General features: G+C 41.3%; 1 protein-coding gene across 9 annotated transcripts in view; it reads right to left on the bottom strand.

Annotated features, from left to right (window-relative positions):
- Positions 1-3,711: 3,711 nt before the first annotated feature.
- The window catches only part of gphnb (gephyrin b), a 103,633-nt gene continuing 85,374 nt past the window's right edge, over positions 3,712-21,970 (bottom strand). For 6 of the 9 annotated variants that reach the window (XM_085770417.1, XM_085770420.1, XM_085770419.1 and 3 more), the window contains 14 exons: positions 19,687-19,729; positions 17,803-17,940; positions 14,366-14,458; positions 11,709-11,764; positions 10,984-11,103; positions 10,703-10,761; positions 10,434-10,587; positions 8,206-8,327; positions 7,929-8,016; positions 7,611-7,684; positions 7,321-7,388; positions 7,108-7,211; positions 5,562-5,658; positions 3,712-5,020 (listed from right to left, as the gene is read on the bottom strand). In XM_085770417.1, coding sequence (XP_085626543.1) covers positions 4,887-5,020; positions 5,562-5,658; positions 7,108-7,211; positions 7,321-7,388; positions 7,611-7,684; positions 7,929-8,016; positions 8,206-8,327; positions 10,434-10,587; positions 10,703-10,761; positions 10,984-11,103; positions 11,709-11,764; positions 14,366-14,458; positions 17,803-17,940; positions 19,687-19,729 — 1,350 coding nt within the window. In that variant the 3' untranslated portion in view covers positions 3,712-4,886. The remainder of the gene's footprint in view (positions 5,021-5,561; positions 5,659-7,107; positions 7,212-7,320; positions 7,389-7,610; positions 7,685-7,928; positions 8,017-8,205; positions 8,328-10,433; positions 10,588-10,702; positions 10,762-10,983; positions 11,104-11,708; positions 11,765-14,365; positions 14,459-17,802; positions 17,941-19,686; positions 19,730-21,970) is intronic. The other 3 variants (XM_085770418.1, XM_085770421.1, XM_085770425.1) reach the window with 1 other exon arrangement.

The raw sequence follows: 21,970 nt of genomic DNA, 5'->3' as shown, positions 1-21,970 counted from the left end.
CTCTCTGTATTCAATATATAAAAATAGAAAAACAAACCACCATCCAAACCAAAATGACGTAGCTCATGACTGTCCTTACCCCAAAAAGTAAAAAAGACATCAGAATAGAGTGGGCTTTTAAATGGATTGGTGTTGGGCCCCATGTGGGCATCCCAGAAGAATATACATGGGTTTTGCCCATATGAAGCCCAACAAGGGCCCAGCATCAACCCAACAGGGCTAACACATGTAGGGCCTCCATGGAAACTGCGGACAAAATCAGCTGGGCCCCAGTTGGGCAGCCAAGCTGGGGCCCACATATCAGCCCTGATGGAGCTCATCTAGGCCCCACATGGGTGTGCTGGCTGGGTTATCTGTCCTATACATTTCTTTGCTGTTGTCTGCTGCTGCAACCCTGTAAATTTCCCCATTGTGGGACAAATAAAGGATTATATTATATTATGCAAATGTTTATATTGTACCTAGTACAACACGCATAATAATACATAACTTAAACAGTTTTGTTGATATAGCCTAGTTTGCATCTACTGTATAATATAATTCTGCACAAAAAGTAAAAACTACAATGTTTTCCTTCCAAATAGAATAAATTAGGATTGAGTTGCTGATGTACATTTGTAAATTGTTCTTGTTGTTTTCTTTTAGCTCATATTCTTCTGTGTGTGACGCTGCCTCAAAGGCATTTCAGCTGCACTCCAAAAACTACAGAAACAGAGATTAAAAAAAAAAAAACATGGCAGTTTTCCTTTCTTCACAAATTCTCATGCACACACGTTTACAGTCAAAACCTCCAGTAAGACAACCTGCAGCAAGTTCAAAATAACAAAAATTGAGCCTTTAAATGTTTCCATAATTATTTATTCATCGGTAGTTCCTGATAATCTTTCCAACTGTTTTTTTTTCATCCCAGCAGCCTTAACAGGTTGACGTGTCTCTAGGAAAATTATAAACTGACAGAGCAGCTCAAAAGATAAAATGCTTAGCAAAGCTCTTGTTACTCTGTCAGTGTATCTTTTAATAAATACACTTACTGCACTTGAGGGTATGAAAAATCTTCCGTTATTTTTCCACAGTCATCTTCACACTGATCCCCTTACATTCCACGCATTTTATACAAATTCACATAGATGTATTTAACTAAGTTCTCGTCACAGCACTATTAATCATCGCCAGCTAATGGGATCTACTGTCATTTCACCTTGCAGAGCAGAACAGAAACTGTCTAATCTCATACTGCCTCGGAAATATCTTTACCAAAGCCTGAAGCTGCCTTTTTCCTACTGCATTTTCTATTAGGTTAATCCTTTCAGACACCTCTGTGCTTAACCTCTTTTCTTCATTAGGCTCTCTGCTGCCAGTTCCTGATTCTTAAATACTTACCCTCCTGGAAAGAGAGACAGTTAAACCCTCTTTTCTTTGCAGTGATTCATTCCAATGCAGCTGTTTCCTCTTTGTATATGGAAGGAGTAGTGGTGGAGAAAGTACTCAGATACATACCTAAAAGTACCAACACGGCAATGTAAAAAAACAAACAAAAAAAAGTCAAAATCCTGCATTAAAACTCACTTATACATAAAAGGACAAAAATATTCATTAGCGGAAATGCACTCAGGTCATTCTTCACTGTAAAAATGGCTTCTGTGACGAGAAGATAAATCTGAGAGGGGTTAATGGGAAAGGCAAGAAGATCACAAATCTTTATTTATTTATGGACTTTTTTGTTGCTATTCCTGGCTTTTGCTTTTTATTGTAAAATACTAGAACGTGGGAAAATTAAATTGAATCATTTGAGAAATTCAGATGGGGATGTCTCTTTGGTTAAACTGCAAATTAAGGGCTCTAACTAGAAACCGCTTTATGTGCAGGGTCACAAGCTGAAAAGAATAAAAACCAGTGGTTTAAAGAGGCTATTGGCAAGTTTTCTCCCCAGTAGTGGGTTATAATATGCCCACTGAGCAATGCTATGTTGTAAAGGTTGAATGCTACAGTGAGTTGCTATCAGAAATTGACGTGATGGGCTAGCAGCCAGTTAGACAGCATGCTTAAGTCAGTAGAAGGAAAGTTGGTGTTGCTCTCCACAGCTGTATTATATAATGTAGCTTTCAGTGAATGAGAACTAATGTCGAGCTCACAACATTTCATCTAGACTGGTGACTTAGCCACGTGGAAATTAATCAATTAATTAATGTTAGATATGTGTGGCAATAGCAAAAACATACAAACAGCTTCTTTAATATTAAAGATTGTTGTGTAGGTTAGGTTATGGTTAACTGGCACATATTGATAATCAAAATATAATGTTGAAGTGGTAGTAAAATATGCCAGTAGAAGTAGTCAATACAGTTTTTGCTAGTTCCCGCCAATTTCTTAAAAAAAACAAAAAACAAAAAAACGGTCACATAAATGCAGTTAAACCCCTTTATGTTTGGGAACTGTATCCACTGAGGTGGTTTGGTCATGGACCTCGACAATGGTCAGTGATTGTTACTCATACCCAGGGGGCAAAGCAAAAAAACGGACACGGAGCGTTGTAAAAGCTTTGACACCAGAAATGATATCTAGGAACTTCAAGGATTAAAACCTGGGTGGACAACCCGGTCAACTAGCTGCTGGAAAGCTACAGGGGGCCAAAACCCCTTTCTTGGGTCATTTTGCTGGCGAAATGATTTAAATGCAAATATTTAGGTACTACAATGGCATAAATAGTCATACAACTATAAAATTTGGCAGAGAGTATCTTGACACATAGGGGGAGGCATGAAAAAAAGATTCTGGGGTTTGTTGCAACTCAATTTTAAGATATCACCCTCAACATCCCAAAAAAGACCAAAAAAAGTACTGTTCGCCTGACAAATTCTCATGAAAATTATTATTTTTCAGCACTTTATGGAGAATATCTATGCTTAACATGTATATAGAAAAATTCCTTAATTCATAAGCTTCCATTTGAGTCCAAGATAGCCTTTCTATCTCCAAAGCTCCACTTGCTGTGGCCAACGGTCTTCTCTATCTATCTGTTCACTTTGGGGAGACCAGAAATAGAATGGTTTCTGATCATGCCAGTTAACATGGAGTTTTTCACAATAGGTGTTGCATTGTTTGGAGACAGCCTGTAGCTTTCCAGTAGCTAGTAGAAAGGCTATCTTGGACTCAAATGGAAGCTTATGAATTAAGGAATTTTTCTATATACATGTTAAGCATAGATATTCTCCATAAAGTGCTGAAAAATAATAATTTTCATGAGAATTTGTCAGGCGAACAGTACTTTTTTTGGTCTTTTTTGGGATGTTGAGGGTGATATCTTAAAATTGAGTTGCAACAAACCCCAGAATGTTTTTTTCATGCCTCCCCCTATGTGTCAAGATACTCTCTGCCAAATTTTATAGTTGTATGACTATTTATGCCATTGTAGTACCTAAATATTTGCATTTACATCATTTCGCCAGCAAAATGACCCCAGAAAGGGGTTTTGGCCCCCTGTAGCTTTCCAGCAGCTAGTTGACCGGGTTGTCCACCCAGGTTTTAATCCTTGAAGTTCCTAGATATCATTTCTGGTGTCAAACCTTTTACAACGCTCCGTGTCCGTTTTTCAAAAAACTGGGATTTTGCCCCCTGGGTATCATTCATTCAAAAATCTGTGCAACTTCTCTAACCTTTAGGCTACTGCACCTACCAAACTTTTAGTAGGCTACCAAAGAAGAAAATCACTGCTTTTTCTTTAGATATATTTTATTAAAAAAGGAAACCCAACAAGAACTTTTTTTTTACATAATCATCAAGGATTTTTATTATCTTAGTCTCTTTCATCAGTTTCATATCATTACAGAAAATGTTATAGTACAGCGTTGTTCAATGTCTCCTCATTGCTTAATAATTTCCTTAGGAGTGCTGGTCACATATATCTGTACAATATGGTTCTTATTTTTTCTGTACATTTTTTGTGAAGTTGGTTAAAAAGGCTGTCAGCACTTAAAGAAGCTGTTTCTTTTCTTTCTTTTTTTTTTCTTAAATAGTTGATCAAATAAAAGATTATTTTCCCCAGGTTCAGCTCGCCCCTGGGGGGGGTTTGGGGCAGAGTTTACACCCGGTCACTGTGAATATAAGGAAGCTTCAGGGTCTGGGCAGACTGAGGCGTGCCCCCCCCACCTCCCTCTCCAAACATCAACACTTCCCTGCCCAGGCATTTGGCACTGCGCACATAAACAAGACTCACAAGATAAACAACAAGCAAAGCTCTTTGTGAAGCCATTATGATGCATACTAATGAGAGAAAAACAGAAGTGTCACCTTGATGGGCGCTCAAAAGAGGAAGTGGCCTTGATGTGCCTCCTCTTCCTCTTAGCTGAGCACCATGGGAAATCTGGAGTCTTCCTCAATGTTTTCTTCATTTTCAAAAAACAGATTATTTTTTTCCACTAAAGATGAGAAAATAATAATTTTCTTTTTTTGTCCTGGCAGGCACCTACAGCTGTCTATTAAAATGCTACTGCTATAGATAAGGTCTAGCATTGAACACACAAAGCAATTGCAATGAAAGGAACGAAGTTGCCTTAATATAATAATGATAATAAGAAGAATAATGATAATAATAATAAGAATAATCATAATAATATATTACAGAATAAATCTCTTTTTATAATTTGATTTTTTCATTAAAAGTTATATTTTCTTTGTTTGAAATACTATAATCTTTTTAAATTAATTTTTTCATATGTATCTAGGTTGTGATCAAGATGTTGACTATACCTCAACGTTATCCAAATCAATAAAAACTAGCTGTGCCGTTGCATATTACAGAATAGTCAATGATATGTGGACATGCACCGTGAACCACCCATTCCAACCCTCGCTATATGACGCCAACTCTCCGTCCCTCCGTGATGACATCATAGCCGGCCGATGACCATGACATCAACCACCTCGCCCTTGTGCAGCTCCACGTATTGCTCTGTTTTCGGAGGTAGCATGAGGAGCCCGTTAGCGCTGCGCATACTCATCAGCCTGCTGCTCACCTGGTTCCCTGCGACACAGAGGACGGGAAGACGGAGGGGACAAAACACTTAAAATCAGAGCTCTGAACCGTGACAAGGGGGGGGGGATAGAAGTGGAAATTTAAAATAAAATTGAACAAGTTCTTGTGTTTTGCAGTTTTCCTGTTGACTGTCTTAGTTTTCAATTTCAATTGGTGGCTCACGTACAACAACTCAAAGATGTCGTCAACATAATTCATTATTTAACTTTCTGATAAGACAAATATGAGGCTGCAACTAGTTTACATATTTTAACCCACTCTGTATGACTGGTAAAAATACTTTTAACATAGTTTTTCCTCTTTGCTCTGAAGAAGAAGTATCTTTTCTGCTTATATAAGCTCTACAAGATGAACCACCATGTCACTGTACAAAAGGCAAATGTGATACACATACCTACGTGTTGTTAATGCACTTGCCGATGCATGTGCACTCACTATAGGTGTGAAAAACTCTCCCAAAATAATCCTATCTAGCTAATTATTATTATTTTTTCCATACAGTTTTATTTGATGAGTATGACTTCGGTACCTGTGCTCTGTGCCCACGGCAGAGGTTCCTGGTGATGCCATGTCAGAATGCAGCGGTGGTATTCAGGGCGAGGGTCCAATTTCACATCACAAGACAACTGAGGAAAAAAACATACAACACAAATTATACTCACATGTCAGCAAGTCACTTTATTGTCGTGGGTGGCCAAACCCCGGTTTCCTCGCACATAGTTAGTTGTAGACAGTTTCAGACTTTGTTGTCTGTAGACTGGGGACACTGTGGACGTGTGACCCTGATAAGGAGTTTGATCTCTTGAGACTCTTTTTTTTTGTTTCTTCCATGCATGTTGGAAGTAGCTGCAGTTACTCCATCACTAATCCCCACAAGGCTTTGGACTAAGTAACATTTTCTGTTTGTTTAGCATGTGTCCCCAAGAACTGATTTACTGCCAAACTTGGGGAAGTCCTTGATATCCAACTTTCCTCAAGCGCATGAATGCAGCACAATGATTACAGCTAAGAAAAGAAAGAAAGAAAGAAAAGCAAACAACACGAAAAAAAAAAAAAAAATTAAATACTCCTAATGGCAAAAATCCCAGATCTAGGCAATCACCAGAATATAATTACTGGGTTAAATGCTAGCTGCCAACCCAAATTCTGCCAAATACTTTTGTACATTCAACTTTATATATTTGCTAATAGGCAAAAAGGCAAACAGAAAGCAGTGGAAAGCTCTTCCAACTTTGCTGGCAGACACCAAGGTTTTTTTTTTCCAGAATACTATTTGACCTGGGTCTGATGCCATCTGCTGAGGGAAATTATCTGGCTTCATCTGCACTTTAGAGCCATCACTTCCACCACTAAGTGGCAGTAATGTGTTCAAGTTGATTTCTAACTGCTTTATAACACCAAGTGATGTAGCATAGCACTCTGGATAGCGCCCATGATGGCAGGGGACCAGACCTCTTACTTGATGATGCTACTTGGGGACACACACAGGCTATGTCTGCGCAGTGTGTGTGTGTGTGTGTGTGTGTGTGTGTGTGTGATATTATTATGATTTGTCTTGCTCAACAATTATGAATATTCATGACGGGGGAGCAGGCCTTCAGGTCAGTGTGGGCTGTGATTGCCTTCTCTGCCAAGTCAGAGCAAAACATGGTGGTCATAAATATGTATCAAGCGGATGATGAAAATGGTATAAAATCATAAGTTAAGATGCAATGGACTGCAATGTCCCGATCTGAAACTTTAGTACAAATATAATTGGAAGTATTCTGATGTTTTGTATTTGCTCTCTGCTGCAGTTTGTTGTATATACACTGAAATGTCCTCAAGCGAGAAGAGAACAGATCCTTTTTGTAAATTGGAAGTTTTTTTTTGTTCAAAGTGACATCTACATCTCTACATCTGATACAGTGGGAGGCTGAAACATCTTTTTCAGCCCGTATGCAACAGATCTTCTACCTGATCATTAAACGGGAAAAAAACAAACTTTTTGTGACCACCAGAAGTTCAAAACCTTTGGCCTTGTATGTCTTGGCCAATAAGCCAGGGTTCTGTCCTTGTTGCCCTCTACATCCTACCCTCGCTTTGATGATGGTGGGCCTAGGGTCCAAAATGCCCTGCATCTTCCTTAAGGCAGGGATGACAAAAAGATTACAGGTGACAACAGCGGACACGGGGTTTCCTAGGACAGACGGACAGACACAGAAAGGAGAGCGAGAAGAGAAAAATATATGAGTAACATCTCTTCAGAAGCAGCGGCGTGAATCACTCTTTCTCTCAACTTCACACACTACCTGGGAGGGCAAAGATTAGTTTGCGAGCACCGTCGATGTCCAAGGTCGCAAATGTTGTTGGGAGACTGAAAAAACAAACAAACAACATATATCAATTTAGACTTCATTATAAATCTGTCTCACATTTTATATTACACGCTTTAATTTTGTGTAATTTGTCTTTTTTGTGCAACATGGCTCTGATTATTTTGTTGACGTTTCCTCATTCTTATCCATTTGTCTGTAAAATGCCTGATGAGTGAGGACAGTTGCCTCAGAATAAAGAAGAATAATAAAACCTTTCTTACCCTGGTTTCATGAAAACACGACCAAAATGAATCTGAGCATGAAGATCGATATCCAGCACCTGTTTCAGGTAATCCTGAAGAAGAGGAAATAAAAAAAACATGATGAAATGCTGACACAAGGGACTTACAAAATAAGAATAGTACAAATAATCAGACATTTACCAGATAAAAATGTCATTTAAATTGGTGCAAAAAATTGGACTTTGTGTTTTTTTCTTTCCTTGTTCACTGTAAATGCTGCTGTCCCACTCTCTGCCACACGGTGTCACTGAAACACAATAACATGACTGGATGCGTTCACTGTCTTCAGTCACATACCTTCTCTCCCATGGACACTCCTCCTGAGGTGATGATGACATCAGCGCGGCTGATGCCTTCATTCAGAGCGTTGAGAAGGTCATCGGGGCTGTGGGGTGCAAGCAGACACACACACACAAACAGATGTTAAAAACCAAATCGCAGGAGAGCAAATGATGGAAGGTCAAAGAAAATAGAGAGCTAGATTTGGAAAGGAAGAAAAAATAGCAGGATGATGGACATGATATTGGAGGTGTGGAAATGTTTATGACTTAGTAAATTTGAAGGGAAGACGCACTTGTCTCCCACGATGCCCAGATTGATAGTGGGGTAGCCGTGCTCCTGGATGGTGGCCAGCAGGGTGGAGCGATTGCTGTCCCTGATCTTCCCAGGATGGAGGTCGTCCTCTGGGTTCAGCAGCTTCCAAGACAACAATCGGAGAAAACAAAGACATCAAAAACCCATTCTATACTACTGAATAGCCACTGATCCCTTTTTTTAAGTCAGTAAAAATCAGCTAAGACTTAATAAACATAAGTCAGTAAATATTCTTAGCGTCTCCTTTGGTGGGGAATGGAATAATTGTTGAGCTGGGGGACGAGGGGCTAAGATGCTTGTTGGCAGAACCAGCCTTGGTTTACTATCACATTATTACTGTATTTAGCCTGTTCTGTTCCTGGAACCAAGTGATTCTGAAAAATAGGCCAATACAGCGATTGCCAAAGATGTTACTCAGTTTAAAAATATCATACAACACTTCTGACTGAGTGGAGTAAACACTGTCTGAAGTGTTGCATTGACATCACAGATTCGTTGATGCTTGTGTTTTCACATTGTGATTAAATGATCGGTGTATTCATTGATTGAAAATGTTGTATTGGCTTCTTTTTAAACTGATATAAATAAACTGAATAAATGTGGGGTTTGAACTGGTAGAGAGAGAGAGATGAGCAAATGAAGATCTCGGGTCAGTTTTCCTCTTTTCTTATTGACTAAATGAGCGTAATGATCAACAAGTCATTCATCCAGATAAAGAAATAGATTATCAATAATGAAAGTAGGCTTTCGTTGCAGCCCTACTCTCAGAAAAAACAACTACTTAACATGACTAAATGCAGTATGTGTGTAATGTGCTTTGGTTATGTTTTGGAATAATGTGAATCATCAAACTGTATAATGCTTGTCCGCTGTTTTCATTCCTGCATCCTTACCTTCTTATTATGAATCTAAATTTGCATGTTTATAGTGGGTTTCTAGACAGATGTATTATGTGTATATGTATAGACTTTCAATTCCAAGCAGCAAGTTGGATATTTTATGTTCTTCTTATATCTATACTGCATCATATTTGAGCTATAGCCTCCATTTCATTAGACTTGCACTAAGAAGGAGACATGAGGACAATCTTCCACCTCGCAGGTTTGGCATGTGGCCACGGTTTAGGTGACTCACGGCTGATTTATACATACTTTAAATATATCTGCACGGCGCTGAGAACAAGGTGTTATGGGCATTTAGTGTCTGCTGACGATCTCCCCGAAAGTTACACACCCCATCAAATTTTAAACTGCGTGTTAATTGCACAGAAAACGAATAAATGTAAATCACCCGGTCACAGACGAACACATGAAAGCACATATGAAACAGATGAGCGCGCACTCACTTCTGAGTGTTGTGTCCACAGTCAAAGCAAACAGTGTTAATTGTGCATAAATATGACCGAGGTGCACCGTCAGCAAACATGGTTCACTGCTGTATCCTCTGCAGCTGAGGCCGAAACTCTGTGGCAAAGACTAAAAATAACAATGCACTGTATCTTTACTGAGGTGAGTGCATAAGGTAATTTCCCAAATGAACATAATGTTTTCTTCTTAGTTCAACATTTCAGCAAATTGGCCCATTGCCATAATCCCTATAGTCATAGCAGTAGGCTCGTTACCTTTAATTGTCGGTGAAAGCTATTTTTAGAACGGCAGAGCAGAGCCGCGAGCTGCTCAGAGCTACGCTACGGAGACTAAAGGGATTTCTTGGTTTCCCTCATCAAACTCATCAAATACACAATCCAACAACTCCAAAACACTCTGGCGGACAAGTTGTGACCTGCATATTCACCACGCTATGAGATAATAACGGAACGTTACGAGACGGAGTTGTTTTAGAGGTAAATTCATGCAAAACCGCTGATGCGAGTTCCTGTCAGGGACAGTTTTTCGGCAAGCAGTCTCTGCATTTACCACGAAAACAACTCTGTCTCGTAACGTTCTGTTATTATCTCATAGCGCGGTGAATGTGCAGGTCACAACTTGTCCACTAGAGCGTTTTGGGGTGGTGGGTTGTGTATTTGATGAGTTTGATGAGGGAAACCAAGAAATCCCATTAGCCTCCGTAGCGTAGCTAGCGTAGCTCGCGGCTCTGCTCCGCCGTTCTAAAAATAGCTCCGACAATTAAAGGTAACGATCCTACTGCTAAGGGATTATGGCAATGGGCCAATTTGCCAAAATGTTGAACTATTGCTTTAAAGCTCACCTCATTTCCTGTGGACATGACGGCCACCACAGGGAATTTCTGGACCTCCACCTCTGTGACTCCGACAGTGGCCAGGAGGCCGATTTCAGATGGGCCCATGTGGGTGCCTTTTGCCAGCACGCACTCTCCACGCTTGATGTCATGACCGATAGGCCTTGGGAGAAATGAGCACACACAGTGCAATTCAAAACTGATCTGCAGTATTTGTTAGAAAAGGATTCTGATTTCAGCTTTTTTTCTTACAGTAACCATCAGAAGAAGACACTAACCTGATGTCCTGCCCTGGACGAGCCTGTACTAGGATTCGTACTTCCAGCTCCTCTGTGCCCTGGAAGATAAAAATCAGCTGTCAGACACATCACAGTGAACAGACAGTTTCCCATCAGACCCAAGTGATTGTGCTGGAGCAAGATTCATTATGCATCCCATCCATCTCTGGGCTTAACTCACTCATTGTGAAATTTTAAAACACAACCCAATTGCAGTTGCTATGGTGTCAGTATCGAGGCTTCATCTCAGTGTGTGTGGATGTAAACTTTTCTGATCTTACGTCTTCAGACTCTCGGAGGAGCTCGGTGTCTTCCACCTGGACCACGGCGTCGGCCCCGCAGGGGATAGGAGCGCCCGTCGTCACCCTCATCACCTGGCCAGGCATCACTGTGTGGGTGGGCTGTTCGGGGGACACACAGCGGACAAAAATATAAGACTGAAATTTAATTCAAATTCAAATTTAGGATAAATCATGGCACACTGATAGTCCTGCAAAAGTTTGCAAGGTGTCTCTTTTCAGCTTTGGAGCTTAAGTGAAGTGAAAGATTAAACTGAGTGAAGACTCATGACAGCTTTGAACAAAAGCAAACAAATTGTTTGTAAAGAGTTCGGCCTGGACTGTATGGAGTGCATGTTTGCATTTGTGCTGATTTTGTTCAAGACACGATGTCGATGTCAGGGCAGTCGATAAATCTCTGTAGCCTCCTCTTGTCTCAGAGGTCTAATCTGTTTTAGAGTTTGGCAGCACTTTGACTTTCTAGTCCTGCTTTGGGGTGAAGAGCTTTTCATCACCTTCTCAGGGAACACACTGGTGTGCAATTACAGCTGGTCAAGGCAAGAGGTGAAGGACAAGAGTGGAGCACTTTATTTTCATATACAGGTTGAGTGGGTGTTTTTGCGTGAGAGTGATTGTTACCATTTGTGTGTGTGCGTGTGTGTGTTAGGGTCTTTTTGTGAGTGAAAGAGAACATGTGTGTCCAAGTGTTGAAGTGGGCGTTGACGCACCTGCTCTCCAGCTTGGGACTCTCCGATGATGAAGCGGTCGCCTGGGCCGTCAGCCGCTAAAATAAAAGAAAGATTTAATAACATTACACATGTGTGTGTGTGTGTGTGTGTGTGTGTGTGTGTGCTACTGCAAATACGTGTGTGTGCGTAGGAGTGTGTCATTTAGTTGAGTCATTTCATCTCAGTGCGCCACAGAGCGAACAAACAGAAGCAGAGGGACATTTTTGACATCTTATGTGCTTTAAATCAAATGGTCACAGGACTAATCATCAATCATATAGTTAGACATTTCTCCTCTGTATGCATTTTTTTTTTAAATCATGCACTCCATCCATAAAGTGTACATGGACCATACATTTAGTATTTGGTACAGCAGAATAGCCAAAAGCAAAACAGAAGCAGCTTTGATTGTCCTGTCTGCATTCTTGTTAAGAGACCAGGGAAGAAACTTTACAATCTACTTTGACTCTGTAAAATGTCTCGTTTAGTGGAAAACTTTTATTTTATGAGCTAACACATAGTCAAATGCTCCCAGAATTGTCACTGGCCACTGTTTTCCTGGTGAAACACTTTACAAACTGTTTGGACGTTTTTTTTTTTCTGATAGAAAGTGATTTTCACCGTTTCAAACTGTCATTATTTTCCCTTCAAAGCTCTGAGACTCCAACCTGTCCACACTGCACCACTCTCTCATCACAGAAAGACACCTGTTCTTTTCTTCTCTACTGTTACACCTTTTTTTTTTTCTGGTGATGCTCTCACTAGAGGGAGACGACACACTCTTTGGCACCACGAGGCCTCCGGCTAGAAACTCAACTCACTTAACCCATTTAGTAGACAAACCAAAGTTAGTTCATTCTGAGTGAGTATGTGTCTTTTTTTTTTTCCAAAATCCCAGAGTCAGAGAAACATGGATGTTGCAGCTCGGTACAAGAGCATAAACAAACCTGCTCTATTTCTGTAGATAGCAATAGGTTATTGGTTCCTTCCACACCCACAGGCGAAGACCTAAAATCTCTAAAATCTGCACATGTCTGCCTCGACAGGCGCCAGGCCCTCAGGACAGATGTATAAAATCCAGAGAGACCTGTGGTGTTCTGCTCCTCCTACTCCATCAGCAAGAGCCAACAGCAGATGTTATATGCAAGAGTTTTTGAACCGCCTGGAGCCAACAAGCTGCCACCCTGCTCTCCGGGGTACCAGGGCCCCTCGCTGCTCTCCACGACTCCCAGTCGCTGACCAGCAGAGGAAGAGAAAACCTAGAAAACCACTCTCAGGAGTTGAAAGCCACTTCCCTGTCCAAAGGTGAGACCTAAAAGCAGTTTGATTTCTACCTTTTTGTCGTTTATTTCCACCTGGAGCAGAACCAACACCCCCCACGCCCTCACAGATCCTATTTCCCATAATGCCGAGCTCAGAAGAAGAAGAAGAAGAAGCCCTTACATTGCTCCTGAGGCAATTCCCCACTGCCCCAGTGTCCTGTTCATGTCTAACTGGGACAGTCAGGACATTTAAGTAGGAAGAAAGACACACTGGCCTCGTTAGTCCCTCAGCTTCTTGTACTGTACGCGCCGCAACTTCCTCACAAGGAATGACAGCAGTGACTCTGCAGTGACAATGGGAAACTGGATCCGGTTGCACCAATTAGAAACTTAGCTTGTCCAGGTAGTAAAGACCAACAGGAAGTTTAGCATCACAAGCTCTACGGAGCTCTGATGTTGCTTCTCCCCTTTTCCTCCTCTTCCTCCCCCCTCTTACCGGCCATATCATTCCACTGCAATGATCTTGTATTATTGTATGTGGCAAATAAATTCTCTTGATTCTCTTGATATCTTTAGGACATATAACACATACGTTATCAAAAGTGCAGGTATGAGCTCCTCTGTTGGGATTATTCATGTTTTAACTGTTTTTAAAGGGACTACGAGGAGTTTTGGGAAGCAAAGTGTTTTCACACTACATTTCCTATGAGCCTCTGCGTGCACGGTGAAATTCTTGGACCGGCCCAAGACGGACGAAAGAATGTTTTCATTAATCAAAAATGAAAGTCTGAGGTTCGAAGACGATCAGATACTGTTGTAGTTCTGACCATAAACGATGCCAAATAGCGATCCAACAGCGTTTTCCCCATGACTAGCTGGGCAGCGTCCGGGAAACCAAAACTAGGAGATGCTGGGCGAGTCGACCACTAAATAATAATATCAAAATAACTATAAAGAAAAAACGATATATTTATCGAAAATGGACCCATTAACAAGTGTTGGTAATGTAGATTCATCACTCTTTTATAACCAAATACAAACTCCTCGGGGTCTCTTTAAATATCACGGGTCACAGGATTTTTACCGCCTCTTTTGGTTTTGTTGTGTTGTTGTTGATCCCTTCTTGTCTTTACTTTATTTCATCCATCTTGTAACTTAAGATGTTCAGAACGGTGTTATATAAATAAAGTTGATCCTTTTTTAAGGTTTCAACATCAACACTTTTGTGTCTTATCTAAATTTGTTTCAGCAAAATTGACCCTGGTGTCATAAAAACTTGAATTAATGTGATTAGAGACAGTGAGACAGACAGCGAGAGTTTGAGAGAGGAAGAAGATGAAGAAGAAGAGGAGAGGAACATGTTTTACATCACCTGCCATAATCTGCCTCACTTACCTCTCACAGCATAACCATCCTTGACAGAAGCAGGGAAGGGTGGCAGGTTGTCTTTGGCATAAACGTCCTGAGCCAGGACTCGACCCATCCCATCTGTGGGAAGAAGAGGAAGAACATGGGTGTGAGGATGAGGAGGATGAGGAGGAGGAGGAGGAGGAGGAGGAAGAGGCTGTGTGAAGGGTGGCAGAGGAAGAGAAAGAGCGACAGCTGGAGAAAGAGAGAGACAGAGAGAGAGAGAGTGGATCTGATTCGGATTAAAATCCAGAGAGACATGTGCGCCCGAGGTGTGTGTATGTGTATGTGTTTTAAAGAGAGACAGAGTGTGACACCATGCATCAGGATCTCTCTGCATGACTCACCACCTGACCAGCACACATGAACACACACACATAAGACACACACTTTCTCCCTTTCTATTTCGGCTACTGATTCACATGCAGCAAGTGGAGGCTTGCAAGGGTCCTTATCCACATTTTCTTCACCACTTAAAAAACTTGCACAGGAACAATAGCTCAGAGAGAGTGAGAGAAGGAAAGAAAGACAGAAAAAGACATGGGCAGAGTGGGTGGAAGAGAGAAATCCTGGCACTAAAATACCTTAAGCTGCTGTGTGGTTATATATAGCATCTCTCTGAGCCTTTATGCTATGATTATGTGGGTGTTAATATGAAGATCTAAGCTTTGATATCAATGAAGTTGAAGGCAAAAAGCGATGCACAGACCGACACCCACACACACACGCATCAGCTTACTAGATGCCGGTCATGACAAGCTGCTGTAAATAATGCATCTCAGTCGCAGAGGAAGACACACATGCTCACACATGTCCGACCCTTAAATCTTTTCTTTTCTTTTCTTTTCTTTTTTTAAGTCAGCAGCATCATTGCGTCTGAGATGTATCTTACTCCGTCCAAGCTGCTACTTAAACAGCTTGTTAAACCATGTGCTGAGGCTGAGTCGTGCATATAAATAGAACAGAGGTGATGTCTTGTTGCAGAAAAGCAGAGTGTGTATTTGAACAGATGCATCTGCAGCGCATCGCTTACAGTCTGTCCAGGTTTTCAAAAGGTTACAAAACCAGGACTTAAATCACAGATAGACGAGGTTTAAAGGAATTGTTGACATTTTGGGAAATGTGCTTATATTTTTTTCTTGCTTGTCTTTAAATGTTTTACCTTAATTTAATGTTCCATGATATGCAAAACATACAGCATCTACACCCAGTAACACATTCACACACACACGTGCAGAGCCGTCTTAATCCAGCAGGGGAGCTGCTCCAGCTCATGTCTGTCTAAATATTTCATCTCTTAAATCCCTTCTTCCTCTCGTCCCTATCTCTCTCCGTCCTCCTTCCAGCTGTGCTCCTGTGCATCCTCCCCTTTTTTCCCCGCAAACATGAAACATCACTTTACACTTGGGAAAAGAAAGAGTGTTCCATCTACCATCATTGATCTAGAAGTCGTGTGCGCCACAGGCCATTATTGCCCCCACTCACTCAGCCCTCAGCCCTCGCCGCCTCGTCTTCAGAGGTGAATTAAAGAGTGCGTGTTTTCCCCTCTGGCCTGAAGCCTGGCTGTGTGTCATCCTCCTCCGGTGCTCAGGCCGCTCTACCAGAAGGATGACTAGACCCTCAGGTGCTCAACTAAACCTCTGTGTGCATGTCGTTTCAGACCTACATGTACATACGACAAGCCTCAAACTACTAAGGTGCATTAAAGCACATTTAACTGAATCAAGGGGAATTCTTATTAAAAACAACCTGCAACTACAAAGACTAGAGATGAATGTGTACTACAGCTGCAGGCACCCGCATTCAATTGGATTCATGTTTGTGGCCACACAACAACAACTACAAGTCCAATATTTATTCTTCTGTAGCTCAGTTTTTCTCTCCTCCAACTTCTTCTATTCTGCACTATGTTCACTAGTTGTATCTAACTTTGTTTTTCTGCAGTTTGTTTCTGGGAAGGTTGGGAAGGCCAGAACAGCACATCTGTCGGATGTAAAACCGAAACAAAGAGCTCGAAGGTGCCGAAATGCTTTGTAAAGCTGCAGTTGGGTCATTAACTAACACTAGTTTATCATTACGAACCGACACCATCACTGATCCAGGGTAAACATAGAAGCATTGATTACAGCAGCTTCAAAGTAGCAAGGACACATGATAATTGCAACTTTGTTTCTGAGCAACATGTGTTACTAACTTTGTGTTGGTGACTCATGTTCCTTGTGTTCCTTGCAGGTGAGTCACACCAGCCAGACACCCAGTTCATAAGACTGTAAAAATCTTATTATTAAAATGAATGGATGGGTCATGGGCTTAGTCATGATTGTGGCACCTCATTCAGTGAAATATTAGGACTTAAAGGACGCTTATTTAAATGCAAGTCTTTGAAATGGGCAATTTTATAGGAAAAAAGGAAAAATCCAAAATGGATTGAGAATAAAGTCTATTTTTCCTGTTACTTATATAAAATGAATGTAGACTTTAGTTGTATAGCACAGGCAATCAAAGTGATTTACAGAATAAAATAAATAAAATACCAAATGAAACAACTCAACCTCACCACCACACACACTAACAACAATTGTGACCAATTAATAATAAGAAAAATAGACCTAAGACAATAATAAGAGGAACTGTGGAACTATAACTGAGGAATTACGAGCTACAGCGTGTGTGAATGTAAAATATAGTTAAGCTCAGCTGCATTTATACTCCCCAAGACCGTCTCAAGGAAACAGAGCAGTGATCTTATGGCCAAGGTGTGTGAAGCTGGATATGAATATAGGTTCAAGGCTGAAGGAGAGTCCAGAGATGTTCTCCCACTCTGCTCCATAAACGTGAAAGTGAACAGACTCTAAGTTTTCATTTAGGGTGAAGGTGAAACTAGACAGGAGCTTCAGAACAACATAAAATTATGTGACGGTTTAAAACATAAAGTGTTGTGCGCTGTGAAATAGATACATGCTTGGCTGGTTCACACAGGGCATATGGATCTACAGTATATGGAGGGGCTGCTTCTTTGTAGCCATGATTATATGTGTGTGTGTGTGTGTGTGTGTGTGTGGCCTGCGGACAGGGGCTGCTGATTCAGTAAGGTGTCCGGCCGTGGACAGAGAGCGCTTAAACGCTGTCATGTGAACTTAGCGAGCGCATTTTGCAGCATCGATCTGAAAGGTGTGATACCTCGACATCCCAGCAGGCTCGGTCGCTGATGTCAGCAGATGTAATGGGAAGGTAAATTGGAGATGTCAAGGGGCAAGATTAACAAATCTGGGGCATTTGTGTTTGCTTGTGAGGCGGATTTGTCTGCAGGGGAAATCGTTCTTCGTGGGTTCTTTTGTTTGCTCGGCAGCATGATGGTTTAAAGGAGGAGGAGGAGGAGGAGGAGGAGGAGGAGGAGGGAATCAAACATCTGCTGTCCTCCTCACCTCTGTAGTTGATGATCTCAGTGCCCAGGACAGCGGTCATCTCCAGCACAGTGATGAAGGCCTTGTCCATGGAGGTGAGGGGGAACGGGGACATGCGGTGCCTCCGGGCCACCTTGGTGATGTCCACTGCGCTGTGACCTGAGAAGACAGGCGGCGTTAGCGTTACATTCACTGTCATGACACTCACTGTCATCGCACAAATCAAACCACATCCCAAAATAGTGACGGCACATATGCAGCGCTGTGTCTCATATCACTCCATCTGTCAGTCAATCACTATTTCTTGCGTTATAAACACCTAATAGAGCCCATGGACAACACTGGTATTAATATTTGAGGGTTCATTTTTTAATGGAAATGATTTTTACACGGATCACACACCACTGTAACAGGAATATTATTGGTGCATCAAAAACATTAAATATTTCATTAAAAAATAAACTACAATGCACATTTATGAATCATCATCATTTTGTTGTCTGACAGCTGTTAATGTGTTATTTCTATAATGTATGGACGTCTATGGACATACATATTTTCCTTTTAAAAGAATTTTACACATAGATTCAAGACACTGAAATGAAATAGTGTAAACATAGTGGTCTACGCTGAAGATATATAGAGATTTTTTTCACATAAATGCTCGAGAAGATCAGACAATCTTTGACTGAGTTTGTTTAAAAAAAAAGAGGAGGACTAACACACACACTATATCCTGTAAATTGAAATTTCTAAAGCCATGCTTTCTTTTTAACCCAAGACTTTGAGCACAGGCCACTCACCCTTTTTTTTCAACATGTTAATTCTTAATTTAGCTATTTTTGAAAGATGACAGCAAAAGACGTGAGAGAAAGAGAGAGACAGAGTGAGAGAGAGAGAGAGAAATCTGCTGGGACTCAATCCCAGGACAGTGGAGATATAACATGTGGCTCCAAAAAGGCAGTCAGCTAAACCACTCAACTATCTCTGGAGACAAAAAACAGCATTTAAAAAGAAATTTCTTTTAGCCCAAGAGCCACCATAAAAAAAAAAAAAAAAAAAAAAAATCCACTAAGGCGTTGGAGCTGATCTGAGCACACTGGCTCTGCAGCTGTAGCAGTAAAGGGCAAATTCCCCAAACATAAGACATGAAACGCACAAATAGCACAATAAATAAACATATGTAATCTAATGTGTTTCCCCACTAATATCACCAAGACAAGTGGATTAACATGATTTATTTCTTTTCTTTTTTTTTTTTTGGTGCATATGCGTATATATATATATATGTGCAATAACACAATTTAAACGCTATGAAGAGGGATTGGCAGGAAATAGTTGTGTTTGTTTGCAGAAGCTGAGGATCCCGGCTGGATGACAGAGGTGCTCGATAGCAGCCATGTTGGTCTAATAATACCTCTCTAATAATTCCAAAGGTAAAAGGAACAAAGCAAGGTGTAACTAATGTGTAATCTGCTCTCTCTCACACTCTCTCTCTCTCTCTCTCTCTCTTTATCTCCCTCTGCCTCGCTCTGCCGCTGCCTCTCTGCCTCACAGCGAAGAATGGGCGCTGTGCTTTGATTTCCCTTGACCCAATTTCTCTCCTTTAAACATACACTTACGCTTCAACAGCATATTCTGATGCTTAACATGGGGCTTAACAACTTCTGGCAAAACATCACACACACATACACACACACACACAGGCACGCACACAAACACACAGACGTGCAAACACAACACACATATATACACACACAGCCGAACACACAAACCATGCTCGCATTGTCACATCACATGCTCATTTAAAATCTATTTCTGTGTGTTTGAGAGAGTACACTTGGTGACATACAGATATGACACACAGAAGAGGGAGTGCGTTTCAATTGGGAGCTTAGTACTCACTTGATCTTAGGATATTTTCTTTGCTGCTGCATCGTGACTGCACCTAGAGATGGAGGGAGCGATTGGGAGCGAAAGACGAAGGGCAAAGACAAAGAGAAAGAGAGAGAGAGAGAGGGAGAGAAGGAGGGAGGGAGGGAGGGAGAGACGGAGAGAGAGAGAGAGCAGAGGTGGTGGTAATTTGAGATAAACCGAGCAGCTCTTTTGACATGCTTGAGATGAGAAGCTGTTTATACAACAACAAGTCAGAAGCATTGGCAAGAGCCGTGTCACACTACACTGTGCACTTTGTCCTGCTGTTGGGGAGATGGCTGCATCTCCTGCATTACCATTATCGTCACTTACTGTACGCTATACGACGTCATCGACGACGTTATCACAGGTGATATTCACACTGATGCAATGCACTGACAGGGGTCACGCTAACCGTTAAAAAAGATTAAAAGCACTTAAAATATTACGGACAAAGGCAACAACATACAGAGTGACAATATCGTATCACAAGGTCATAACAAGATGTATTAACTGTGCTACAGTGTGACATCAAATGTAGTGGAGATGTAGTGTCGGAGTTATAGATAGTGGCTGTTCAGATGTGGTGCAGAACGGTGAGGTTACTGTGGAAAATCGCTGATGCTGCATGGCAGCTGCACTATAGCGCTTAACTATGTATAATCTATGGCAAGGATGGGAGGAGAGCAGAGTGGGTTAAACAAAAACTGAGTGGGCTGAGTTTCCCAAAACCATCTTAAGACCACAGCTCCGTCACGTCCAAAACAGTGAGTGAATGGAGGTCAGGAAATTAAAGTAGCACCAACTAATAAGTGTTATAGCGGAAACAAGTGAAACACACTTCACTAATCTCACATTTACAGTTTTTTTCCCCCAGATTATGACCAAATTTCCTATAAAACCCTGTTTCTTTCTGGGTGGGAGTGGTTTTAACTATAAATCAAACACCTGCCATAACTGCTATGTCCCTGTTCCATATCATATACTGACCATATACAGTACAGTATGAATCGTCATAACATAATGATTCTTTACAGGGTTTCTGTGGGCCAATCGAGAACTTCAGTATTTGTTTTGAGATCTTTCTGTAGTTCCCTTTTGTTTTCTGAGATGTTCTTGGAGCTATTTTCATTTTAATTTGTTTTTCCTTTGTGCAATGTGTACTGAGACAATAACTTTATACTGCCACTGTGAACACACTACACATAACTCAAGAAAAACCTGTTCCAAGTTTTGTATATGGTATGAAATTTGGACATAGCTGTCATGTCAAAGCTTTAGTTGAGAGAACAGCACCTGCTTCCAGTTTAAAAGCATCATATAAATTTCAGCAGAAACTACTTCTATTCAGTTTGCACATTGTTTCAAAGAGTAACTTGACAGCCCTTCACCTTTATAGCGGTTTAACTTACTCACACCTCTGTCCACACCCAAAAAAAAAAAAACACTCCTGGGTGTGTGGGAACGGGAGAGACAACAGTGAAACGCTGCTTTTTCATCTGAGCGTTAAGTTACTCTTCAAGTGCAAAACGTTGGTGATGAATGAAAGCAAGAGGCTGTACAGTAGGCAACAACTGCCAAGAAGAAGTGGCGCACGGAGCGGCTGCCAACCTCCTGCTGAGCGTGATTTTAATTGAGGTATTTACACAAAACTAACAGGGCATTGATGCACGTTGATGTTTGAGATGCTTCAATAGCAGGAAGTCGCTGTGTTAAGGGTATGAACATGCTTTTGGGAAGTTCAGCCGCCTTGAGGGAGAGACTCAGTGAGTAAAAGAGAATCACAGGCTGCAGTTTATCAGGCTGTAAGTTTGGCACAGAGTAGGAGTATCATTATCCTTTATACACCTACACAAATATAGGCCCAGTCGGATGAACTGGGTGCAGCGGAAGTACATAAATTCAGCCGAAATGAACTTCCATGCCAGAGTTTTACAGTCTGTATAAGAATTGAGAGCAGTTACTTGAATTTAGTCTTTGAGCTTTAAAGCAGGCGTCGACTGGGCCGAATGTCAACGGGGCATCATTCTCACATTTTCGAGAGTTTGCGTTTAGTTCTCTGTTTGTCGCTGGCCTGACTGTTGATCTATACCTTTATATCTAAATGTGTTGATACTATTGCCGTCGTTATCTGTCTGCGTCTGACACGTCTTTCACTCACTCCTCCCTTCCGTTTGCTGCGACTGCTGCGTCTCAGTGACCTCTGTGACCTGGAGGGTATACTGTATGTCGCATAAGTCGGGTGTGGGGGCAGTGTGTGGTGTATGGAGAACCG

The sequence above is a fragment of the Trachurus japonicus genome, chromosome 24 (assembly GCF_045865225.1).
Source record: "Trachurus japonicus isolate A0001 chromosome 24, Traja_1.0".
Taxonomy (NCBI): Eukaryota; Metazoa; Chordata; class Actinopteri; order Carangiformes; family Carangidae; genus Trachurus; species Trachurus japonicus.
Note: the sequence above shows the minus strand (reverse complement) of the source record. Positions and strands in the feature narration are given on the sequence as shown.